Genomic DNA, 20,661 nt, shown 5'->3' on the forward strand with positions numbered 1-20,661 from the left:
AAGAGTTTTTTTCAGACAGCGTAAAGGCAAACTAGAACATGCTGATTTTAAAGTGTTTTGCTATGTCTGCTCGGTTTCATAGTATTTCTTCTTCCTTTCTGTGTTTCCATTTGCAACCATAATTTTGCTTCTGACTGGGTTGTGGCTGGTTAAGGCAGAGCTCTGGCTTTGATTAGAAGAGTTGCATGGTCCAAGTTTCTGTCTTTCTTGATGTGCCTTGCTTTTTAAAATACCAAAGTAACACAACCATTTGTAGGTTGGCACTCTTGATCTTATGATATTCTTTGATTAATTCTTAGCTCTTACTCTTAATAGTCCCAGTGGCCTCTCACTTTCTGAAACTCCCATATGGATTTCATCAAAGCAAAACAAACATTTGTTAACCTTAAATAAATAAGTAAAACTATTGACTCTTATGGACCGCAGAGATTTATGGACCTATCAAAGTACATTTATTAAGTCATTTTCTTATGACTGTAAAGTATTTCCACTGAGGTTCTCCTGTTTTGTTGATTCATATCATGTGTTTCTTTCAGTAAAATATCTCTACTTCTCTTTGCTCCTTAATCAGTTTTGTGTCTTTGTTTTCTATTCTAGTTAAAGTCCGTATTTCATTGTTTATTTTATTATAATTCTCCCCACACTTTTCTTTATCAACACCTCTACTCTCATCTACTCTCATCTGATCCACTTCTGGTGATTATTTTGCTGATAAGCACTTTTGTATGATTTCTAAACTTTTTAGTCCAGCTTTCTAGGACTGAGTTTAAAACAAACACTGTTTCCATTTTGAGTTTCATCTGTAACTATGTTTGCACTGGACTTCCATTCTGTACTTAAACACCAATGTATTGTTTTGTGGTGATTTTTTACCTTTTTTTTTCCAGCAGTACCCTAAGAATCACTTTCCACATGTTTTCTTTGTGGACTGTGAACACTGCTGGTTTTATTAATTAGATTTTTGCATAGAGATCATGGAACAAAGCAAACAATTTCATATTCATCTTGCTCATGCTTCCTCTAACATTTTTTAAATTCTTCTTTCGACATTGCTTCTTTCATACTGTCAGTTTTCACCATTATGTAAAAAAGCAAGCATAAAAAGCAAATAGATTTTCATGCTTGAAAAATGCACTGCCTAATAAGGAAAAAATCAGCTGATATTATGGTATTAAAGCATCATGGGGGAAAATAGAGTGTAGAATATTTTTAGAAAAATAAGTAATCTTAAAATTACAATAATTTAAGGTGTTTGTTTTTTTTTTCTCTTTGATCATGTAAATTACTTGCTACTAAATACTGACTAACTTGTATGAAAGTTGAGCTTTATCAACATTTCCATGAAAAAGTTTTATCTTTCCTTGGCTTGAACAAGCAGTGCCACTAGAGGGAGCTTTTACCGATCATATATATGTGTGTGCTGTCGAGGGCAAAAAGGATGAAAACTAGTTTTTACAGCTGCCTGTAATGAACCATGAGCACACAACATAGATAAATTATCATTGAGTTATGTCTTTTTGAAATTTTATTTTTTATTTATGTAAGCTAATGAGCTGGGGAGAAAGCTCTGTCGTTTTTACAGTACAGTAAGTTCTTGTAGTTTTTGATAAAGTGTTTTTTTTTCTCTCTCTCTTGCAGTTTTACCTTTTTTCCTTTTACCTGTTATGTGACTTTTATAATTCTTGCTATCAGATTTCTAGTTAATAATACTAGAAATTATCTAGTTGATAATCCATATTAACCTTTTTCCGTATCTTGCAAGAGACGAAGTTTTTCATTTTCTTGTGATTTTTAGTTCTCACTTTTTTAGAAAATTGTCATGGTGAAACTCAACCATCTGTCTTGGGAGTCTTGAGCCCTTCAGGTCCTCTAAGGTCAACAGGACAATCTTGGGGCTTAATTCTGTCATAACTATGAGGAAAAATTGTCCAGCTGGGAACTCTGTTGCAGTTTAACTCACTTGCAAGTATGTCTTAGTGGTCTCTTCTGTGTCCTGTCCACAGAGAACATGAATTTTAATGCCTAGTTGATTTGAGTTTTGTGGTTTTCTAATACAAATTATATCAGCAGATATTTTATCATACCAGGTATCCCTGGAAGCAATGTACTAAACTGCCTAGGATAGTTAGATACTATCTTGGAAGTTTTAACTTTGTTGATATTAGCCAGCCTGTATGGACAGACATTTTTCCATCTAACTTCTCTCACTTATTCACTGATTTGCTTTTGCTCTGCTTGAATGGGTACTAGCTCTGACAAAACCATGTCTTTATGGTGTTGAAACCAGATAGTGATTTCACAAAAGTTAATAAATATGAATTATTTAGTGCTTCTAAACTTAGAGGCTATAATTGTATTAATGGCAATATTCTGAGCTAATTAGTTCAACTATTGTTGTTTTTTTCCTGCTTACACCTGATCTGCCTTCCATTTTCCCTTACATAGAAATGATTTTCCTTTTATCCAAAGGCAAGTATAACAACCTCTCATAAAGACTGACCAGAACTGAAAACAAGGATAGTGAACTAATTGCTATGAAATCATGCTTGAAAACTGCAATATTGGCACTAGGCTCAAATCTACTCTCATTACACTTGTTCAGATAAACTGCTGTCTTCCCCTGAAGTCAATTATGATTCTTTGATATTGCAGTCACAATTCGATGCTCTTCGTGCCCATCTTTCAGTATGGCTGCAGAGAGAGCACTTTTCCAAACATACAGCATTCCCATTCATAAACTTAGTCTGGAAGCCAACAGCAATCAATCTGGCTCTTCTACTACAGGGAAATATCTGCAAGTATTTTCCTTGTCCAGTCACTGAACAGGTGGTGTGTTTCTGTGAGGCACCTGTTGAGGCAAAACATTTTCTCTTGATAAAATGAAAGCATAAAAGTTGGACTGTCTCATGTTTTATTGTAAGTTGGAATTTCTGTGTGAAATGCTGCACAAAATCTGTGTCTTGGTCAATACACTATCACATTTGGTCACAGAAGGAAATTGATTTACCTTAGTTGAAATTGCAATTCCAAGCTCTAATTTTTTCTGGTAAAACTGTGTGCAGCCAGCACTATCACTCAAAAGACCGTAGATAATAATAATGTCTCTTTATACATTTATATATATTTAAATTATTTTATGAAGAATATGTGACCCTTCCCCCTAAACCCAAGTGCACATGGACACCTACAAGGAACAGTGAATTCTCCCCATTACACTAAAAATTTTTTCTTATTTTATGTGGGGATAGCAAAAAAATGGGCACTTTGATAGTAAAACTTGTTACTGGGCTTTTAAAATATGTTTACCCAGATCTCTTCAGGAAATGTTTCTGCCCGTTTCAAGTTCAGAACAAATTTTGAAGAGAGATGACCTGAACATTGTGTAACTGTTGGGTCCTTCCGCTATCTTGTAATTCTGGAAGAAGAGTGCACTGTATTCTTGGCATTCATTCTAAGGTTGCAATTAGTTTCTGATGTACCATGCAATTATTGCCACTGTTTCTGTGGTAAAAAATCGGAGCATAGGTTTTGTGAATATGAACCCGTGACCTAGAAATTATATTTAATACATCATACCATGCATATTGCTCTCTGGTAAACATTTTCTTTCCTAAAGATTAAAGGAATGCTAAATGCATTTTCAGGTGACTAGATCAGATTTTGCAAGTGATGCCTAGGTTTGATTTTTCTGAGCCTTCTTGCTGCCTATGCTGAAATGCATTATGTTTCTTACTTAAATGATTTGAATACATGTATTTTTCCATTATCAATGTTGAAAAAGAAGTATTCATGTGATATTAGCTGAGAAATAACTAGAATTCAAGAAATGTGTTTCAGAAAGAGCTGGCTCAGAGGGTAGTAAACTAACAGATTGACAACTGTATTTTAATATCATATTAGAAATAGCAGAACAGATAACACTTGACAAATTTTTGTGCTACCACGATGCAAAACCTTTTTCAGGGCATATGAATTGAGAATAATGGAAAATAAAATGTATCAGTATATTTTAAATGTCTGGTTTTATTTGAGAAAAAAGGTCTTTTTTCTTTTAAACACCTCTAACAGGGAATTAGTAACTGGAGCAGTAAAACTTACCTACACTCAGAATTTCACAAATGATTTGACATTTGCAGCAGAGAACTCTGTTAATTAATGTAGATTTGAGGTCAGGATAATGCAATAGTAGGGCAATACCTTCTTTCATTCTGTAAATTACACAAAATACTTTTATATCAACTATTCAGACATGACCATACTGTGTTCTCTTATTTGAAATGAGGTTTCACCACGTTCCCTAGTTACTTAGCAAAGATTTTTCTCTAAATTTTTGCCTGTGTGAAGTTCTATCAGTCCTGAAGGTCGGTCTTCTGCTATTTTGCTGATACTCTTTTTTCATCTGTTCTTGATAATACTACATGTGAGAACTCTAAGCATAAGGATTAATAAGTCCTCGTTTATGATTTTTGAGCTTAAAATATTACATTATGGGCCTAAAAATTGAAATTAATTTTGGAATTTTTGCATAAGTTATGCCACAATTTCATGTCCCTTGGGCAACATATGAAAACAAACTTAAGAATAACTGTATTCCTTTTCATAAGTGAGTATGATGTGTGGCTACCACATTTATAGTAACACAACATCAGTGTTCCTTTTTTATGTGTTTTCTGAGTTTATATTTTTTCCCTATTTGAATGCAAGCCATCCTAAGATGTTCATAAGATGGACTATAAAATGTACTGCAAGTTTTACTTAAATGTTTATTGCAAACCTCATTTTTCTGTATAATAACAGAAATGGAAGAGAAAACCGCAAACTTTTGCTTATAAAAATGAAAATCAGAATTATGCTGTCCAATTTGGGATCCTCTTTATTTTTCTTCTCAATATTTTACTTGGACATGTATACAGAATTAAAAGCACCTATGTGCATGTGCTTCCAGTGTATTTTACCAGCCAAACTGAAAGAAGATGCATGGATGCTGGAAAAGGCTCATTAATCAAACAGATGTAGTTTCAGTAATTATGAAATCTCCCTATTAAGCAGAAGCAGTAAGTCATTAAAATATCTTCACTGTCCTTTTGGCTAAGATCAAGCATAGAATATCTTCTCATTAGGATAATGGATTTCAATAAAATGATATTCCATCACTCTCCATAAGGAATCAAAATGAAACTTTTTGGTTAACTGAAATCACTTAATCATTCATTTCATCTTCCTCCAATCTTGTTCATTCATTTGTAAGAGAAAATTAATTCTTCAGAAAATCAGTCTACTATCCTGGCAAACTGCATTGAGCATAAAAGTTAACTTTGTAAATTAAATTAAGGGTGACTTAATGAAATTAATCCTGAAAATAAAGTGAACAGAAGCAATAAGTATTTGATTTTATTGGGTTTTTTAAATTCAGGAAGCTATTAATAGATACAAATTCAGGGTTTTTTTTAAATTTCAGGAGCATTTTTTTAGGAAAACTGGAGGTTAATGGCATAAATCAGTTTAACCTTTTTTCATTGTCTTTTTAATTTGAATTTAATTTATACTGAATATTTCCTATTTGTTTTCAATATCTTTTCACTTTGTTTTTCTGTGAACTAAAGATCTTAATTATAGATTATTAGACATATCATTTATGGATTCAGAAGTGGAAGAGAAAAAAATGAGCTTGAAAGGCACCACTTCATTTGACATATGATCTTATAAATTTAATTATAGCAGATTTTCCTTATCCTGACTAGTTGTTCTTCATTCATAGTTGGATGGTGATCTTTATTTTACTACTTCTTACCCAGAATTATTCTGTGTAATCCACTCATCTTTAAAAGGACAAGGCACAGTGTCTTCAGTGCATTTGAGGTTTGATGGAAACTTTCAAATCCTGTTAGAGGTCCAAATATAAGCCAAATTATCGCTCTGTTTATGATGATTGACAACACAATATGTTTAAAGTTTCCTGCACACTTTTGAATATGTAGATGTGAAGATAAATCATACTGCTTTGATCAATGTCTGCTGTTGCTGCTGACGCATGTATGCCAGGAGTGGCAATTTAAAATGGTTGCTTGAGATGCAGAATAGCGTGTGAATTTGGGATAGTTATCATACTTACTATGAAAAGTTCACACTACAAGTTGCCACAGAAATTAATAGTGAATCCTCCAATTCAGCCATTGGTTTTGGCAAATGGTGTTGGATATTGATTTTGCAGCCCAAGCTCAAATTGAAAGAGTTGCTGTCTAAAAGCAGGCAAATTAAAAGATGTTCATAGTTTCCTGGTGCTGTCTTTCCTTTCCTGACAGACCAGTTAGGCAGCTCTTCTGTTCTCATTAGAGGAGAACTGAGCTAAGCTCAAATCTTGTCAGTGTTCTTTGTTTACTGAAAGAACAGCAAAATTGTGTTCACTTAGTATCTTTTCCCATATCTTTTATAGAGAAGGAACAATGTCTGAATCATAGAATTATTGAATGGTTTGGGTTGGAAGGGACCTTAATGATCATCTAGCTCCAGCCCCTCTGCCATGGACAGGGACACCTTCCATTAGATCCACGTGTTTCATTTCAGTGGGACCTCAAGAGACTGTGTCAAGGACAGATGAAAGCTAGACCTTCACAGCTTTTTTCTGGGAGTGAATATTATACTGAGGACGGGGAGTTAAAACTTGAAGCTTTTTACTTCATGTTTTAGCTATGTAGAATTCAACTTACAAATTAGGTTGGTCTTCTTTAATTCTCCTCAAATGGATCTGTAAAAACAAAAACCCGAAAACAAAACAAAAAACCCCAAACATTTACAGCTTTTACACTATATTCAGTCAATCTTTTTTGTGTGAACTTGTGTGGTGTCTTTCACAAGCAATGCAGACAGCTCTCTGATATCTGATTAGCAGTGTAGTGAGTTAACCCTGGCCAGCTGGGGAGAAAATAAGATGAAGATGGTTGTGGGTCAAGATAAAGACAAGGAGATCACTTGCTAATTACCTCGTGGGCAAAACATTTGTGACTGGGGAAAATGAATTTATTTTACTACCAATTAAAATATGTGCAAAATAAATGCAAAATACCAAACCAAACAGCGTAAAACATCTCCCCGACTTCAACCCCTTTTTTTTTTCCCAAGGCTTAACTTCACTCTTTCACTCCTGACTCCTTTAACTCCCCTTTGAGCAGCACAGGGGGGTGGGGAATGGGGGCTGTTGTTCTCCCCACTGCTCCTGGCTTCTCACTCCATTCCCCTGCTCCAACATGGGCTCTTCTTCATAGGCCACAGGTCCCTTGTGTAAAACCCATGTGCTCCAGTGAGGGCTCTCCAGAGGAATCTGGTGGCTGGAGCCCTTCCTGCCCCTCTTCCTGCTCTCCCCTTGGGGCTTGCAGGGCCATTTCTCACCCTTTTCACCTCATCCTTCACATTGGGCAGTGTTCTGCCGGTGTTTTTCTGGCCACAGAGGCAGCAGGCCCCTGCCAAGACCTGGGCATCTGCAGCTGGTACCACTCTAAAGTCCTACAGGTGCATTTGCCATATATATGTGTGTATACAGACTTTCAAATATATTTACAGGAGGCATCCTTCTCTTTGAACATAATAGGAGTTCGTTATCCAGACAAAGGTAGTAAACTGTAATGTTAGGAACTTAATATTCAAATATCTGATTCAAATCAAAGAGAATGGGCTATAATTGTTACACCTTCATTTTTCAGATATGCTAATTTAACTGTACTGTGTTCTTTGGATGACATGTTAAACATGTAGTAATAATAAGGTTTTACCAAGCATAATTATCAAGTACTCTTGGCCTTAAAAATGCCTCAGTTGTACCAGTGCATGATAATAAGGATACAATAATAGACAATGCTGTTGTCAATGCTATTTGCATTTGATAATTAGAAAAACCCAACAATTTATATTCAAAAATGCTATGTGAACAGCAGGATAAGCTGGACAGCTAAGGCTGTTGTAAAACATATTGGCTTGGATTTCCATAGAACATTAAAATAAAACAGGTTTGGAAATAACACTTCAGCCATTGTAGTGACACTTGCTGGGGTTTTTTTGTTTAAAAAAAAAAAAGCAAAATAAAACCAAGCCCCTTTGGGATCATGTGAACCTACCTGGAATTGTAATAGCTAGTCTTCACAATGAAAGGGGATACTAGTCACTAACCCTATACTTGATTAGCCCTTTTAAAATTGTTTTGATCCACAATAAGTTCAGAACTGGCTTTCATACTTGGCATTTTTTTCCTCTTCTTTTTCTAACCAAAGCTTTCTTCTGCTTGTCCCAGTAATGCACCAGATGAGCATTAGTAAGATATAAGCTGTTTTACTACAGATGGCAAAAAGTGAATTTTGCCTGGGGCAATGCAAAGGCTGGATGTAGGAGAAGTGCTGCACCATCTTTCCATTAATTCTTTTCAATCTTTGCTAGTATGACAGAACCGTTGAGATCTGAATCATCAACACTGATCAATACAGGCAGTCCATGTCGTTTGACTTGCACCTTATAGTCTGGTCAGAAATGATTTTTCATTTAAGTAGCTCTTTGGAAACGTTGATACAGTCTGAGTTTTTTGAACAGGACAACACAAACACACTTTTGCTTTAGAGGGTGGAGGGGCAGGGAAAGAAGAAAAAAATATTTAATCATGGTGTACTTGATAAATTTTAGGAATCTAAAACAGGTTCCTAAGGTGCATCTCTTGTGGTTTTCTTAGGGCAGAGAAGCTTATGAGAGAGCCTTTTCCCACAACAGTACTGTTTCAAGAGAAGAAACACAACCAGAAAGTCTAAACTGAGCATGGATCTCAAAATATTTGGTCTTTCTATGTATGTTGTGTTTATCTCAATGTTTTATTTAACATCATGACTTGCTCAGGTATTCTGTGAAATATTAGTGGATCTTGTTATGCCTTTTTGATTGGATGTCGTCCGATTAACACAAAATCTAGACACCACTATATAATGATTGCTTATCATATTTTTCTCCCTTATGTCACGTTTGAGCAAAATGATAAAAATCTTCATGCATGCTAGATGTGTAACTACTTTTTCCTCCTTAAAAATGAAAGAAAAAGTACCAAATAAGAAGCAGAACACATGGTAACTTGCTTTGTAAAATTCTAACTACAGCTGAGTCCCACGTCATTCACTAATATTCCTTCTTTTTAAAAAAATCTGAGCTATTCTAAAATTTGAATATGTATTTTCCTGATAAGTGCAGTGGTTTATGCATTTGAACCGTACTTAAAGTTATCTGCTTGTGCAGTAGTTTGATATTACTTCTCATGCTAAGGATTAATAAAGGCTGACATAGGCTTTCCTTGCGTTGCAACTTCATTCCCTTTTAAAAAAGAACATAGAAGGACCTGCAACACTCCAAATCTGTATCTCCTCATAATAATTTTATATATATATATCTTGACCCACCCCTCCAAGATTTTATTGTCTCAACTGAATGTAGAACTAACATCTAGAGTTTGAGCACACCACGTTATCTGGAATTAAAAACTGATTGGCATCTCAAAAACGGAGATTGCACTTCTGACTAATTTCTCACTTTAGCTATCCTCAGTTAGAAAAGACTTGACCTATCATTCATACACATTTTTAAAAATGTTTGTGGTTTTCTTCTGAAAAGATTAAATCACTTAGTTGAAATATTGACTTTACTCTGAAGTTTTACTCCTTCTATAAAACCAGGAATCCAAGTAGACTGGTGAGGAGTTTGCTTGTGATGTCAGTTGCCCTGCCCTGTGTCAGAAAAGGAGTCCTCTAAATACTTTACAGCTGTGAGTCAAACATTCTCATCTGTCTAACTTGTAAGTCTATCGTAAAGAAAAAGGCTCTATTCCTCTTCAGATATGCAAATTTATGCAAATATTTTTGTTTGTATCATAGAAGTGTGATATCTTCTTTAGCCTCTAGGGAAAAAAGTAAGGATTCTATCTTTAATTATTAAATGCTAGGTACTTCAGACCTTGGGGAATAAGAAATCCACAAAATGTGTGTTCTATGAAACTACTGTCCTGAACAGACTTGTACCTTGTGCTGTTGCTTCAGTATGCTTAAGGATGCTGAACACTTACTGGAATCAACTTGCAGATTTTTGTACCGTCATATGAAAATACTTGTTAGCCTGCTATGATTTACATATGATTTTTTCAAGGTATTAGTGTAAGAGATTTGGGCCTCTAGTGCCAAAATTCACAGCTGTGATCCACAGCTGGTTTGAGTTTATGAGAGAATACTGTGTCACACAGATTGGTTGTAGCACAGCTTGCTCTATGATAAAGGGATAAGTTCAGAAATCTAAACTATGTTCACATTTTTATATTATCAAATGTTCTTCAAATTCTTTTGTTGTTGTTCCTTTCCTAGCCACAGTCCTGTTCATCAAAATTCACATGAGATTTTTGCCCTATAAAACCCCAAAAGGATATCACCATAATTTGGAAGCTTATCTTCTGGTTTTGGAAAATCAAATCAAGGCCAACATGATTTTAAACATATGCCACATATACCCTACATTAATGCAAGCACAAAAATATTTCTTTCACCTGCAAAAATACCTTTTCAGGATGTTTCCTTGGTGCTTTTGTCAATGTATTATGATGATTTATTTTTTGTGGTCACTTGATATTTGAGAAAGAGTGCTCTTTACCAAAAGAGTTTGCAAAATGCAATCAGAGCTAATCCTCCCATGCATCACTGAGAGGAATTGAGAAAGCATTCCTTTTATACCTAGTTGGAGGGGAAAATAAAGCTTTAAGTAGAAGAGGCAGGAAACACCTTATTTGTTTTTTCCTCTCAGGAAAAAAAGTAGTCTGTCAGTATAATATGGTTAAATTCATAGATCACACTCCTTTTGGTTTTTGCTTCTGTCATCACTTCTAACAGCAGGCAACTGATAAGCAGCTTCTGCTATAAATGACATATCTGTTTTCTCCAAAGGGGATATGAAGGTAAGCAACAATGCACAAACATGGAATTAATAATGCCTTTGAATAAAACCCTGAGTTTAAACTTAAGTGATGTTTACTTTCTGCTGTGCAAATTAAGAAACGATGTTTTGCTGCTTTTTGCATTCCCTGTTAGTTTCTATTTTTTTCTCATCTAACCAAATGTGGGATGTGCTTTCTTTGCTTCATGGCATTAAATATTTTGTCTGCCTGTTAGAAACAATTTCCTCCCTAGCCATTATAGGGAAAGTGTAGATTTCTAGTACGGCCTTCAGACAGGAATCTGCAGCTTTTGCTCTGAATTAACTTTTTTATGAGACTTTCGTCAAGCATCTCAAACAATAGTAGGTAGGTAGATAACATCATGAGATAATAAAATATTTTGAACCTTCATTTTGTGAAACAGTTAAATATTTATTCTACACACCAAGTTTAAAAGATCTCTTTTTTCTGTACCTATATTACATTGTTTTGAGAATTAACACTTGGGTTTGGTGGGTATGCTTTTATGTTGAAGTGTCCAGCAATTTTAAAGTCCCTCATTGGTTGTTTTGATATTGCTTAAGTTAGGTAAAACCTGGATTAACATCCCTAAGCTCAGAACAATTATGTTGATATGAAACTTGTAAAAGTAAAGAGACCATTAAAATAAGTAGCACTATGAGGAAAAAATTACATATTATGTTTTTGTTAAAGATAAAACTTAAATTTAGAGATGGAAGCCTGCTAAAGCAATGATGAAAAATCAAGCTGACTGATAAAAATCTTCAGAAAACTATTTGTTATGCATTAGTGTTTTATCCCTAGGTCCTTAAAAAGTAAAAAAAAAAAAAAACAAAACACAAAAACAAATAATCCCCCTCCCCAAAAGAACCCAAACAAAACCAACCCCCCCCACCTAATAAACAAAAGATACTTGTTGATGTAAAGTTGACTGCAGAAGAACATAGGCTAGGTAATTTGCAAGTGTATTTTAATTTAAGTAAGACCTGACAAGAAAAATTGTGAAGAATTCCAGTATTCTTTTCCTTTATCATTCTGGGTTTCTCTGCTCTCTGCTCTAAAATTTTGTGTCATGACTCCAGGCTTCTCCATACTTAGATAAGTACCAGTCTGTGAAAAATCATACCTACCTGTAAAGATACTGAAGATGGAGCTCAGTTTGCTGTAAAATCCTTCAAAATGCTCAGGTACTTTCAGCAGTGAAAAGGTGAAGTAGTATATTTGTGTGTCAGAAGGTTAAATACTGAAGAGGCACCTGAGGATTGGATATGCAAAAATATGGAAATATTCATGAGTTTTACTTTGCATAGGATTGATAGTCTATTATTGCTTATGCACTAAGGACGGTTTAATGAAAGTCAGAAAACCAGACTGACTGACTTTTAATTGTTCCTGGTGCTATTGACCTGAGTAGTTGAGGTTTTTTCCAAATGAACAAAAAAGATGGCAGGTTTCTCCTACAGTTCTGAGTTTCATAACATGCAAAACACTTTACAAATGTGTTCATAGAAGACACAGTAGCAAGGGTGGGAACATTTGTCAAATTGTCAATGGACTACGGGAGGTTCTGCAGACTCTAAAGTAAAGCAAAGGCAATCTAGATAAGATGTTGTTTTCGACTGATGCAAAAACTTCCTCTGTCTACTCTCTTCTGATAAAAAAACTAAAACCAAACCACAAACAACAGTCAGCACCAGTTGCCTTAGTAACCTTACTTAGACACTACAAAAAGAATATATTTTTTAAATAATTTAAAATGTCATTCTACTAAACAATAAAATAAGCCACACATTTAATTATGAGTTCCTTTCCAAATATAAAATACCGAAGAAAATATCTATTTTCATAAATGCAGAATTTAAATAATAACAATTTTCAGAAAAGTTGAATTACACAAGTTTTGGGTACAGTTTTCTATTTTTCCTTTGTAAAATGTTGAAATTTTGATAAATTTTAATTTCAAGAGGCTGCTTAATTAAAAAATAAATCCTAATGTCTCTGGGTAAATTGCGGATCACAGTAAGTAATGATGTTTATTTTAAACCTTTTCTCATTTTCAGTGGTTAAAGACAGAAGTACAGAGAGTACTGTGGATTACGTTGTATGTCACTTGATGATGGCAATGTATCCAGAAATGTTTGATAGTAGTCATATAGTACATTGCACATCTATGAAATTGTTTTTATATTTTATTCCAGGAGTGCTTAAAAAAGTTTTATTAAAAATTCCTCAAGCTAAGAAAGTCTTCTTACTTATTACGAATCTGGTCCTTGGATTGAATAGGACACTAATTTATAGGAGTCAAAACATGTAACCATACCATGATCTTTCAGATTAATAAGTCACTGGCTACTCTAAAAACTGGTCAAGAGGTATCAGAAATAAAGTTCAGGTAAGAACTTTAGGTTCAGGTAAGATTCAGGAAAATCTTGTAAGTATGGTCTGTCTCTGGGCATCCAAATGTACTTCTAGAAATGGCCCTGGTAACATATCCAGAGACAAATTCATGAATCAGAACTGGAACAAAGAAACAGGCCTGTTCTCTGTTGTGAGCAAAGTAACTGCCATAAAATAGCATTTCCTAAGACTTGCTCTTTTCCTTATAGATCTAGAGAAAGGCTTGAAATAAACCTCAAAACAAGTAATTTTAATCACTAAGCATTGTGTGAAGACCACCTTGAAGGAGGAGCAAAAATAGCTGCTACATTTTGAGCAACACTGTATTATGGTAGGCAACTTGAAGTGGAATATGAAACATCCCAGGCGATCAATATGAGCCACTCTAATCTTTAAGATTACAGCTAAGATCTAGGGATACAGAAAATCTTCAGTGACACTTGGGCTTGTTTGCCTATGAAGCTGAATGTGAACTTGGCTCTCTAGCAGTCTGTCAAGACTGTCCTGTGAAATGTCAGTCATGTGGGGAAGGAGCAGACTTCTGCAATATGGAGAAGAGGTGGGACAGAAGAGGGTGAAAAATCAAGCTTCTACTCTACCAATCACCATCCCTATCTAGTAGATAAAGCCATCCAAGGAACATGCTGAGGAGTACAGTCAGATTTTATCTTGAGAGGGAAAAGGAAGTAGCATTATATGGTGCATTTTCTTTAAACTGTCTTCCAAGCCAAGAAAAAGACAATAGAACATGCATAAGGCAAAAGGTTGGTTGATTGAACCACCTCAAGTGTAAAAAGAAGGCTTGTACATTTAGCTAATACTTCCTTGCCAGGTGTATTTCCTTTCCCCATAAGAGAAGAAGGTCTTTGATAAACTTCTCACTGATTCCTTGCTGACATAAGAATCTGGAACATATGCTATATCCTCCCTGGATTTTTCCAGCCATTGCCCTGAGTGTTGTTTTCATTAGTGGCCCTTCTGGGAACTTAGGAAAGGACATCTCCAGCAGTGTTCCTGTCATTCATGATCTGAAGTTTGGATAGAGGTGTATCCTACTGAGCAACAGGCTTGTGACACAGTGCCAAGGTTGCATTTCTTGTCATTGAAATTAACCTGTGACAGGCCGTCCTCAATAACACCTGCTTCTAAGTTCGATTTTTAAAGGGGTTTTCATTGACAATGAGCTGCTTTGAGGTATCTCCCACTTTTTGCTTAGCATCATTTTAAAAGTTCATTTGAAACACTGTGTGAAATGTTCTAGCAACTTATGCTTATTTATTCCTACTCTGGGGGGACACAGTCTTGTGAATTAAACTTGGTGGATTTTATCATTCATTTCGGATTATAAAACCCGCCTATGCAATATGAAAAGTAAGGCTGTCTCAGCATACAAAAACACTGCAATTCAAACCAGCCACATTAATATTCCTGTTGGTTGTCATTGGAGATATGCCAATTCCCATATGTATTTATCCACATTCTAGAGTGCCCTTGCAATCTCATGACTGCTTTTCAGAAGTGCTTGGTGGCTTATTCTTTCTCCTCAGCACGCTACAGAGAAATTACATATTCAATTTGAGGAGACAAATGTGTTTAGGATAACTAACATTTAGCACACAGTACAAATTAAACCCAGATGATATGATTGTATCCCTTGCTCCCCAACATTTATATTAGAATTCATATTTAAAACAGGAGTCTTTTGCATTACAAGTAGAGATTAAAATAGCTTTTAACTTTTTTCCCCCTATACTTGATAGGCATTCTTGTATAATTAAAGAGTTGGATATACTGTTAATAGTTAAGTTTTAGTGGTTTGTATTTTAAATATATTTAAAACATATTTAAATATGTATAGTATAAAAGAGAAATGGTTAAGATTTTTGTTAGAAAGCCAGGGCTTTCTATATTTCTTGGCTAAGATATTTTTTCAATGCTACTACAGATTGACTCATCTGTTTCATATTCTGCTAGCAATTCATTGCGGCTACCTTGGAATCAGAACACAATATTGATATTGCAGTCATTTGCCCTTTTGACTCTAATTTGATCAGCTTTCAAGTTCTTAATTTCTGACATACACATATGGAGCTTTATTTTAGTAAAGTTGTTATTGGCGGCACGTTTGCATCTTAGAACCATCCTCACAAAATTATTATCCTAGATTATCATTTCGTATGAAATCTTGACTGAAGATTTTAAAGCAGGTGGGGTGGGTTTGTGGATTTAAGGCTTGGGTTTTTTTAAAGTTATATTGCTCTGTGCATGCTGGACCAAAATGAAGTAAAAGCCTTTGTTATTGAAATGCTTACTTAATAAGTCATGATCACTTATATGTGATGAAATCTATCAGTATCCAAGTATTTTTCTTTTTTAGGACCACTGTTGCACAGGTCTCTTTTTACTTTGCTGACAGAATCTTTGCAAGAGCTTCTGAGAGATCCTCTGATGTAGCTTCAAATTATTAATAAAAACCACCTGTGACTATGAATGTATAATGTTCCCATTTCTTAATATTTTTAGATATATAGTTGTTTATATGCATTCAAACCTACTGCTAGATACAACTGCAGATTGTCTTTTTCATCTACTCAGACTGCTTTGATAGGAGATGTCAGCAGCTTTACAGGTGACCTGTTTATTGATCAGGATGCTAGGGATTTGAACAAACTTCTGTGCAGTGAAGCATTGAGGTTTTTTACTCTGCTTTGCCCATCAAAAATCACTGAAGTTGCTGGTATAGTGAGGATTAAGCTTTAACAACCTATGGGGTTAAAAAGAGAGTTTGTGTGTATATGGTCTGCTTTGTGCTACAATCAACATCTGTCCTTTCAAAAATCATGGTCTCTATTCCCCAAATAGTTCATGGACTAACTAAGTGGGAATTAAAGCAATTGCAGGCAAAGTAGGAGACAGCCCGTTTTTAGTTTATCCAGATGGTTAGACTATAAAAATAAGCTATAAATAGACTGTAAAACAGGAAAGGGCACATATCCCTTTCCTGGTTTGGTTGAGCGTGAACACCAGAAATATGAGAGGCTGCACTTCAAAGGACAAGAGATCCATCTCACTTGCTACCTGGTTTCCAACAGCTGGGTACCTGAGAAAACATGTAAGAACAGAGCAAGCCACAGCACTCTTTTGCTTCAATGATCATTAAGTCTTGAGGAGTTAACAGATTGTGGATTGCAGATGTTTTGCATTTGTATTTAATGACATTAGGTGACCTTCCTTCCATTGATCTAATTATTGTATCTCAAGGAAACTTGTTTCTGTTGGACATATGCTGTTATTTCCCTCTCAATAGGGAAGTCAGAGTAGCAAATGTCATCATACCTATGACAAAGCTAGCAGCTCCTTTGATCTAAACAGAATAGGGTGGAGGGGAATTGTCTTTTGCTTCAAAAAGTTAACATTTAAATGGACTTAAGCTGGCTGGGATGTTAATATATCACTGAGAAAAATGGTATAGAGGAGAGTTTATTTCTTTGCTGCTACGATGCTGACAGGAAAGTGTGCTCTGTAATTGATTAACAGGGCACAGTGCATTGACTTATATGGGAAAGCTATTACATCTCAGTAACAGGAAGGTATATATGATTCTGGTTTTAGTAAGTAAAAAATTGGATTCCACAGGAAATAACTAAAACTGCTGAAAGAACCAAAGGTTCCCAAGGATTTTTTTTCTCTTAAATCTGTAGCATAACAGTATTTCATGTTCTGAAGGAAGTTTAAAGAGTGCAATATATTTAGTGCAGCTTTTATATAGGGCTAGAAATATTAGCTTATGTAAGCAGTCTTCTAACTTTTGTTCTGTTGCACCTAAAGTCATGAGTTATTAAAGAAATGTAATATCTTTTTTAAGTCTATTCATTTGAAATATAATTCTTCCCTATAATTCGTACACATTTATGGTGGATTTCCTATATTTTTGAAGCCTAAATGAGCAGACAAGATTGGGAGGTTTACTGTTTTTAAAAAATGAGAAAGCGGGGATGGGGTTTGTGGTGGGGGTTTTTTTGTTTGTTTGGTTGGTTGGTTTGGTTTGTTTTTTGTTTTATTTTTAAACTTATTAGTTGGTGTCCCAAACAGGTATAGGAAAGGAGTACAGTTCTAAACAGTAGTGAAGGAAAACTATATCAATTATGTTTTGGTTTTTTCTAGCTCCCACCCCAATATTGTTGATCCCAACCAAATTAAGAAATCAGATGGTTCAGATTTAATACTGCAAAAGCACATGTGCACCATATTAAATATATTCACAACTGTCTGCAAAAATTGTGACCACAGTGGCAAATACAGAGTGATACTCCCTGTGGGATTTATATATATATATATATATATATATATATATATATATATATATTTAACTAAGTAAAGCTTCTCTGCTGTATTTTTTCGAATCCAAGAGTATGAGTTAGTGCAAGGTAGACCATACAGGGGAATGATGATTTAGAAACTAGTACTCTTTCCAAAAATGTTTTTCCATATTTCTTTTGCGTGTCTTCAATAGTAACACCAATATAAAAGCTGTCAAAATTCAGTAGCTACTGGACTCAGTAAAAGATTAGAAGTTCTGATGAGCTTCCACTATTTGAAGAGGTTTCTTTCAGCTGTCTTGTTGTTCCTGAGCACATTGCCTAAAATCTGTCTTTATTTTTGTTGCATATATTGTATGCACATTTTAAAAAACTTTTTAAAAGTTTATTTGTTATGATTTATGATAGCTCTTTTATTTCTTTATTTTCTTTTATACTCTTATTTTTATTTTCTTTTATTTTTTAGAATATAGTGAGCAATAGCTTCCCGTTCTATTAAGTTATAAATTAAATTGCATAAATAGCATCCATTTTTTGTATCCAAGTCTTTTTAATATTTTTCCATGAAGATGCAGACTTTTCCCCTCACCCCAGTTTGAAGCTATGGGTGGCATAAAATTGTATAAACCTAACAATTTTGTTAAAAAAATATACTGAAAACCCCCTAGGAAACTGAACAAAGCTACATGTTCAACCTTAGCTCTCTTTACTGATGAGAGTATGTTTTTTTCCTTTAAATATCATGCAATAAAAGCACAGGAAAATATTACAAAGAGATTTTGTTGGGTATTTTTAAAATCTTCTGATTATATGTTGTTTTGCTTATAAATGTTTCATTCCATTTTTACCTAGACAATAGGACTAACGATAAATGCCTTTAAGTCTCAAGCTAGGTGGCACTAAGTGACATGACAGCACAAGAAGTTTGCTGTCGGTTTTTAAACTGAAAACATAATTTTATGAATTACGGAAAATAGACTGCAGATAAAGAAATACTTGAGAAAAACTTTGTCAAATAGTTCTGTATTTCTGTGATTATGATGTCAAGGACAAAAATTGGCAATCAGGGCAATCTGCTGCTCACTGCTACTCTTAAGCTCTAACATTTTACTACTTTAACTGAAATAATAGCAACCTGGCACCCAGGATCTTAAAACGTAGGCTTTTGCTCCCGTATCCCTGCTTCTAGGGAGAGGTGTGTGCAACCCTGGTGTGTTGCTTGAGTGGTGTGATGTGAGGAACACCTGGCTGCAGGCTTCTGACCAGATGTGCTGTCTGGCCACAGCCAAAGCAGAGGGAGAAGGGATTTGATCTTTCTGTTTTGTGGTATAAACAACAATGTTTGAAACCATTTATCTAACCTTGTCAAACCTCCATCATTAAATAGTGTGGTAGTGAACTTAAAAGTCTCTGGAATTGTCCTTTAATTCAGTGCAGAGTAGATGCCCTTTACTCATGCTTGTGCTTGTATAAATTCTACTTTTCCCCTTAACGTTTTTTACTTCAGAGGTTTGTAAAAGAAACTTATTTATTTTGTTAAATGTCAAAGTACTGACTCCTGAATTAATGTTCTTCTGCATTTATGTTCTTCAGTTTCTATTGCTGTGAAAGTAATTTTATTTTTTATTACATGAGACTGCACGTTTTAAGTGAATGTCATTGTAAATTACTTGATTAACTCACATCCCTTTTTTCCTCATAAAGTTCTTCTTTAGAAGGTATGATTATTTTGACCTTCACATGATCCAGTCCAGCCAAATCACCGGTTTGTTATTGTTCCAAAACTGTGTGTTGTGGCTGATCACTAAATATGCTCCTTATGTGTATTTAGACCTGTGATGGTCTAGACCACCTACGGTGATCTAACGCTTTCTAGATACATAAATTGAGGGTGTTTCCACTTGCAATAGAGCTTGTGCTGCAATGCATGTGTTTAAAAAGATGAGTCAAGCTTACTGGTGTAGGCTAGGGCTTTTTTTAGTTGTACCTGTAAAGTAAATGAGTAATTTAAGCTACATATTTCTCCCATCTGTTGAAATGCCTTACAAAAACTAGAACAAAGGATAGTACATTAACTAAGTATTTGAAAAATCCAAACCCATATCTCTACATTCTAATTTATATCATACAACAACAGGAGATTTTTTTTAAACTTTTTTCTTCATTAGAAAACCAAAGACTGATTTTGGTTTTTTACATCTTACATGCTAATACCAAGTTAATCTTCTTTATAATTGAGTAAAATGGAAGCAAAATGTTCAAATGCATTATAGAGATTAGTTAGTATAGTTTTTTTTTCCGTGAATCTGTTGTATGTGATAATTCATAGGGATTCATTAGTGTCCCCTAATTTATTTTCTTTTTTTTAAATATCAATTTGTCAGCACTTCTTTTACATAAATGAAAATTTATATCTTATCTACTTCTTACAAAGCTTTCATGATAATTCTTTTCTTTAGCACTAGATTATGTCACCAAAAACATTCCAGGTATATCAGGGCAGGTTTTTTTTGTGGTTCAACTGTTGCATCCCTAAGGAGAGTGATGGCCCATGGTCAGGCTTTACCATTATCTAATTTTGTCCTTTGTTGAAGTCCTTTTTTTTTTCCTCATGTCAAGTTGTGGGTATGATTTCTTGTGGGTTTTGAGGTGGGTTTTTGTTTGGTTTGTTGGTTGCAGAGCTGGGATGTAGCTAAATGCATTCCACATGCCACATGTGAAAAATAACAAGGTTGTGTTACCACCCAAAAAAAATAAATAAAGAGCACATTGCGACTTAATATGTATGAATAATTAAGAGCATAAAGTGAATATGTTTTCTTGTGTTTCAGAAAAGTGCGATGAACCTCTGGTCTCAGCATTACCCCATTCCTCCTTCAGCAGTTCATCATCTATGACAAGCAGCTATGTGCCGGGTTATGCCAAGTTAAACAAGAGAGGAGGTAAGGGACTCTCTCAACATAATGTTCAGATATTTCAAAAAATGAT

The 20,661-nt window shown here is 34.8% G+C and overlaps 1 protein-coding gene across 1 annotated transcript in view; it reads left to right on the top strand.

Moving 5' to 3' along the window:
• The window catches only part of CNTNAP2 (contactin associated protein 2), a 1,027,914-nt gene that overhangs the window by 297,187 nt on the left and 710,066 nt on the right, over window positions 1-20,661 (top strand). Inside the window, exon 2 of the mRNA XM_064668935.1 lies at window positions 20,505-20,615. Within this exon, the coding sequence (XP_064525005.1) occupies window positions 20,505-20,615 (111 nt within the window). The remainder of the gene's footprint in view (window positions 1-20,504; window positions 20,616-20,661) is intronic.

Source organism: Pseudopipra pipra, chromosome 1 (genome assembly GCF_036250125.1).
Source record: "Pseudopipra pipra isolate bDixPip1 chromosome 1, bDixPip1.hap1, whole genome shotgun sequence".
In the NCBI taxonomy this organism is placed as follows: Eukaryota; Metazoa; Chordata; class Aves; order Passeriformes; family Pipridae; genus Pseudopipra; species Pseudopipra pipra.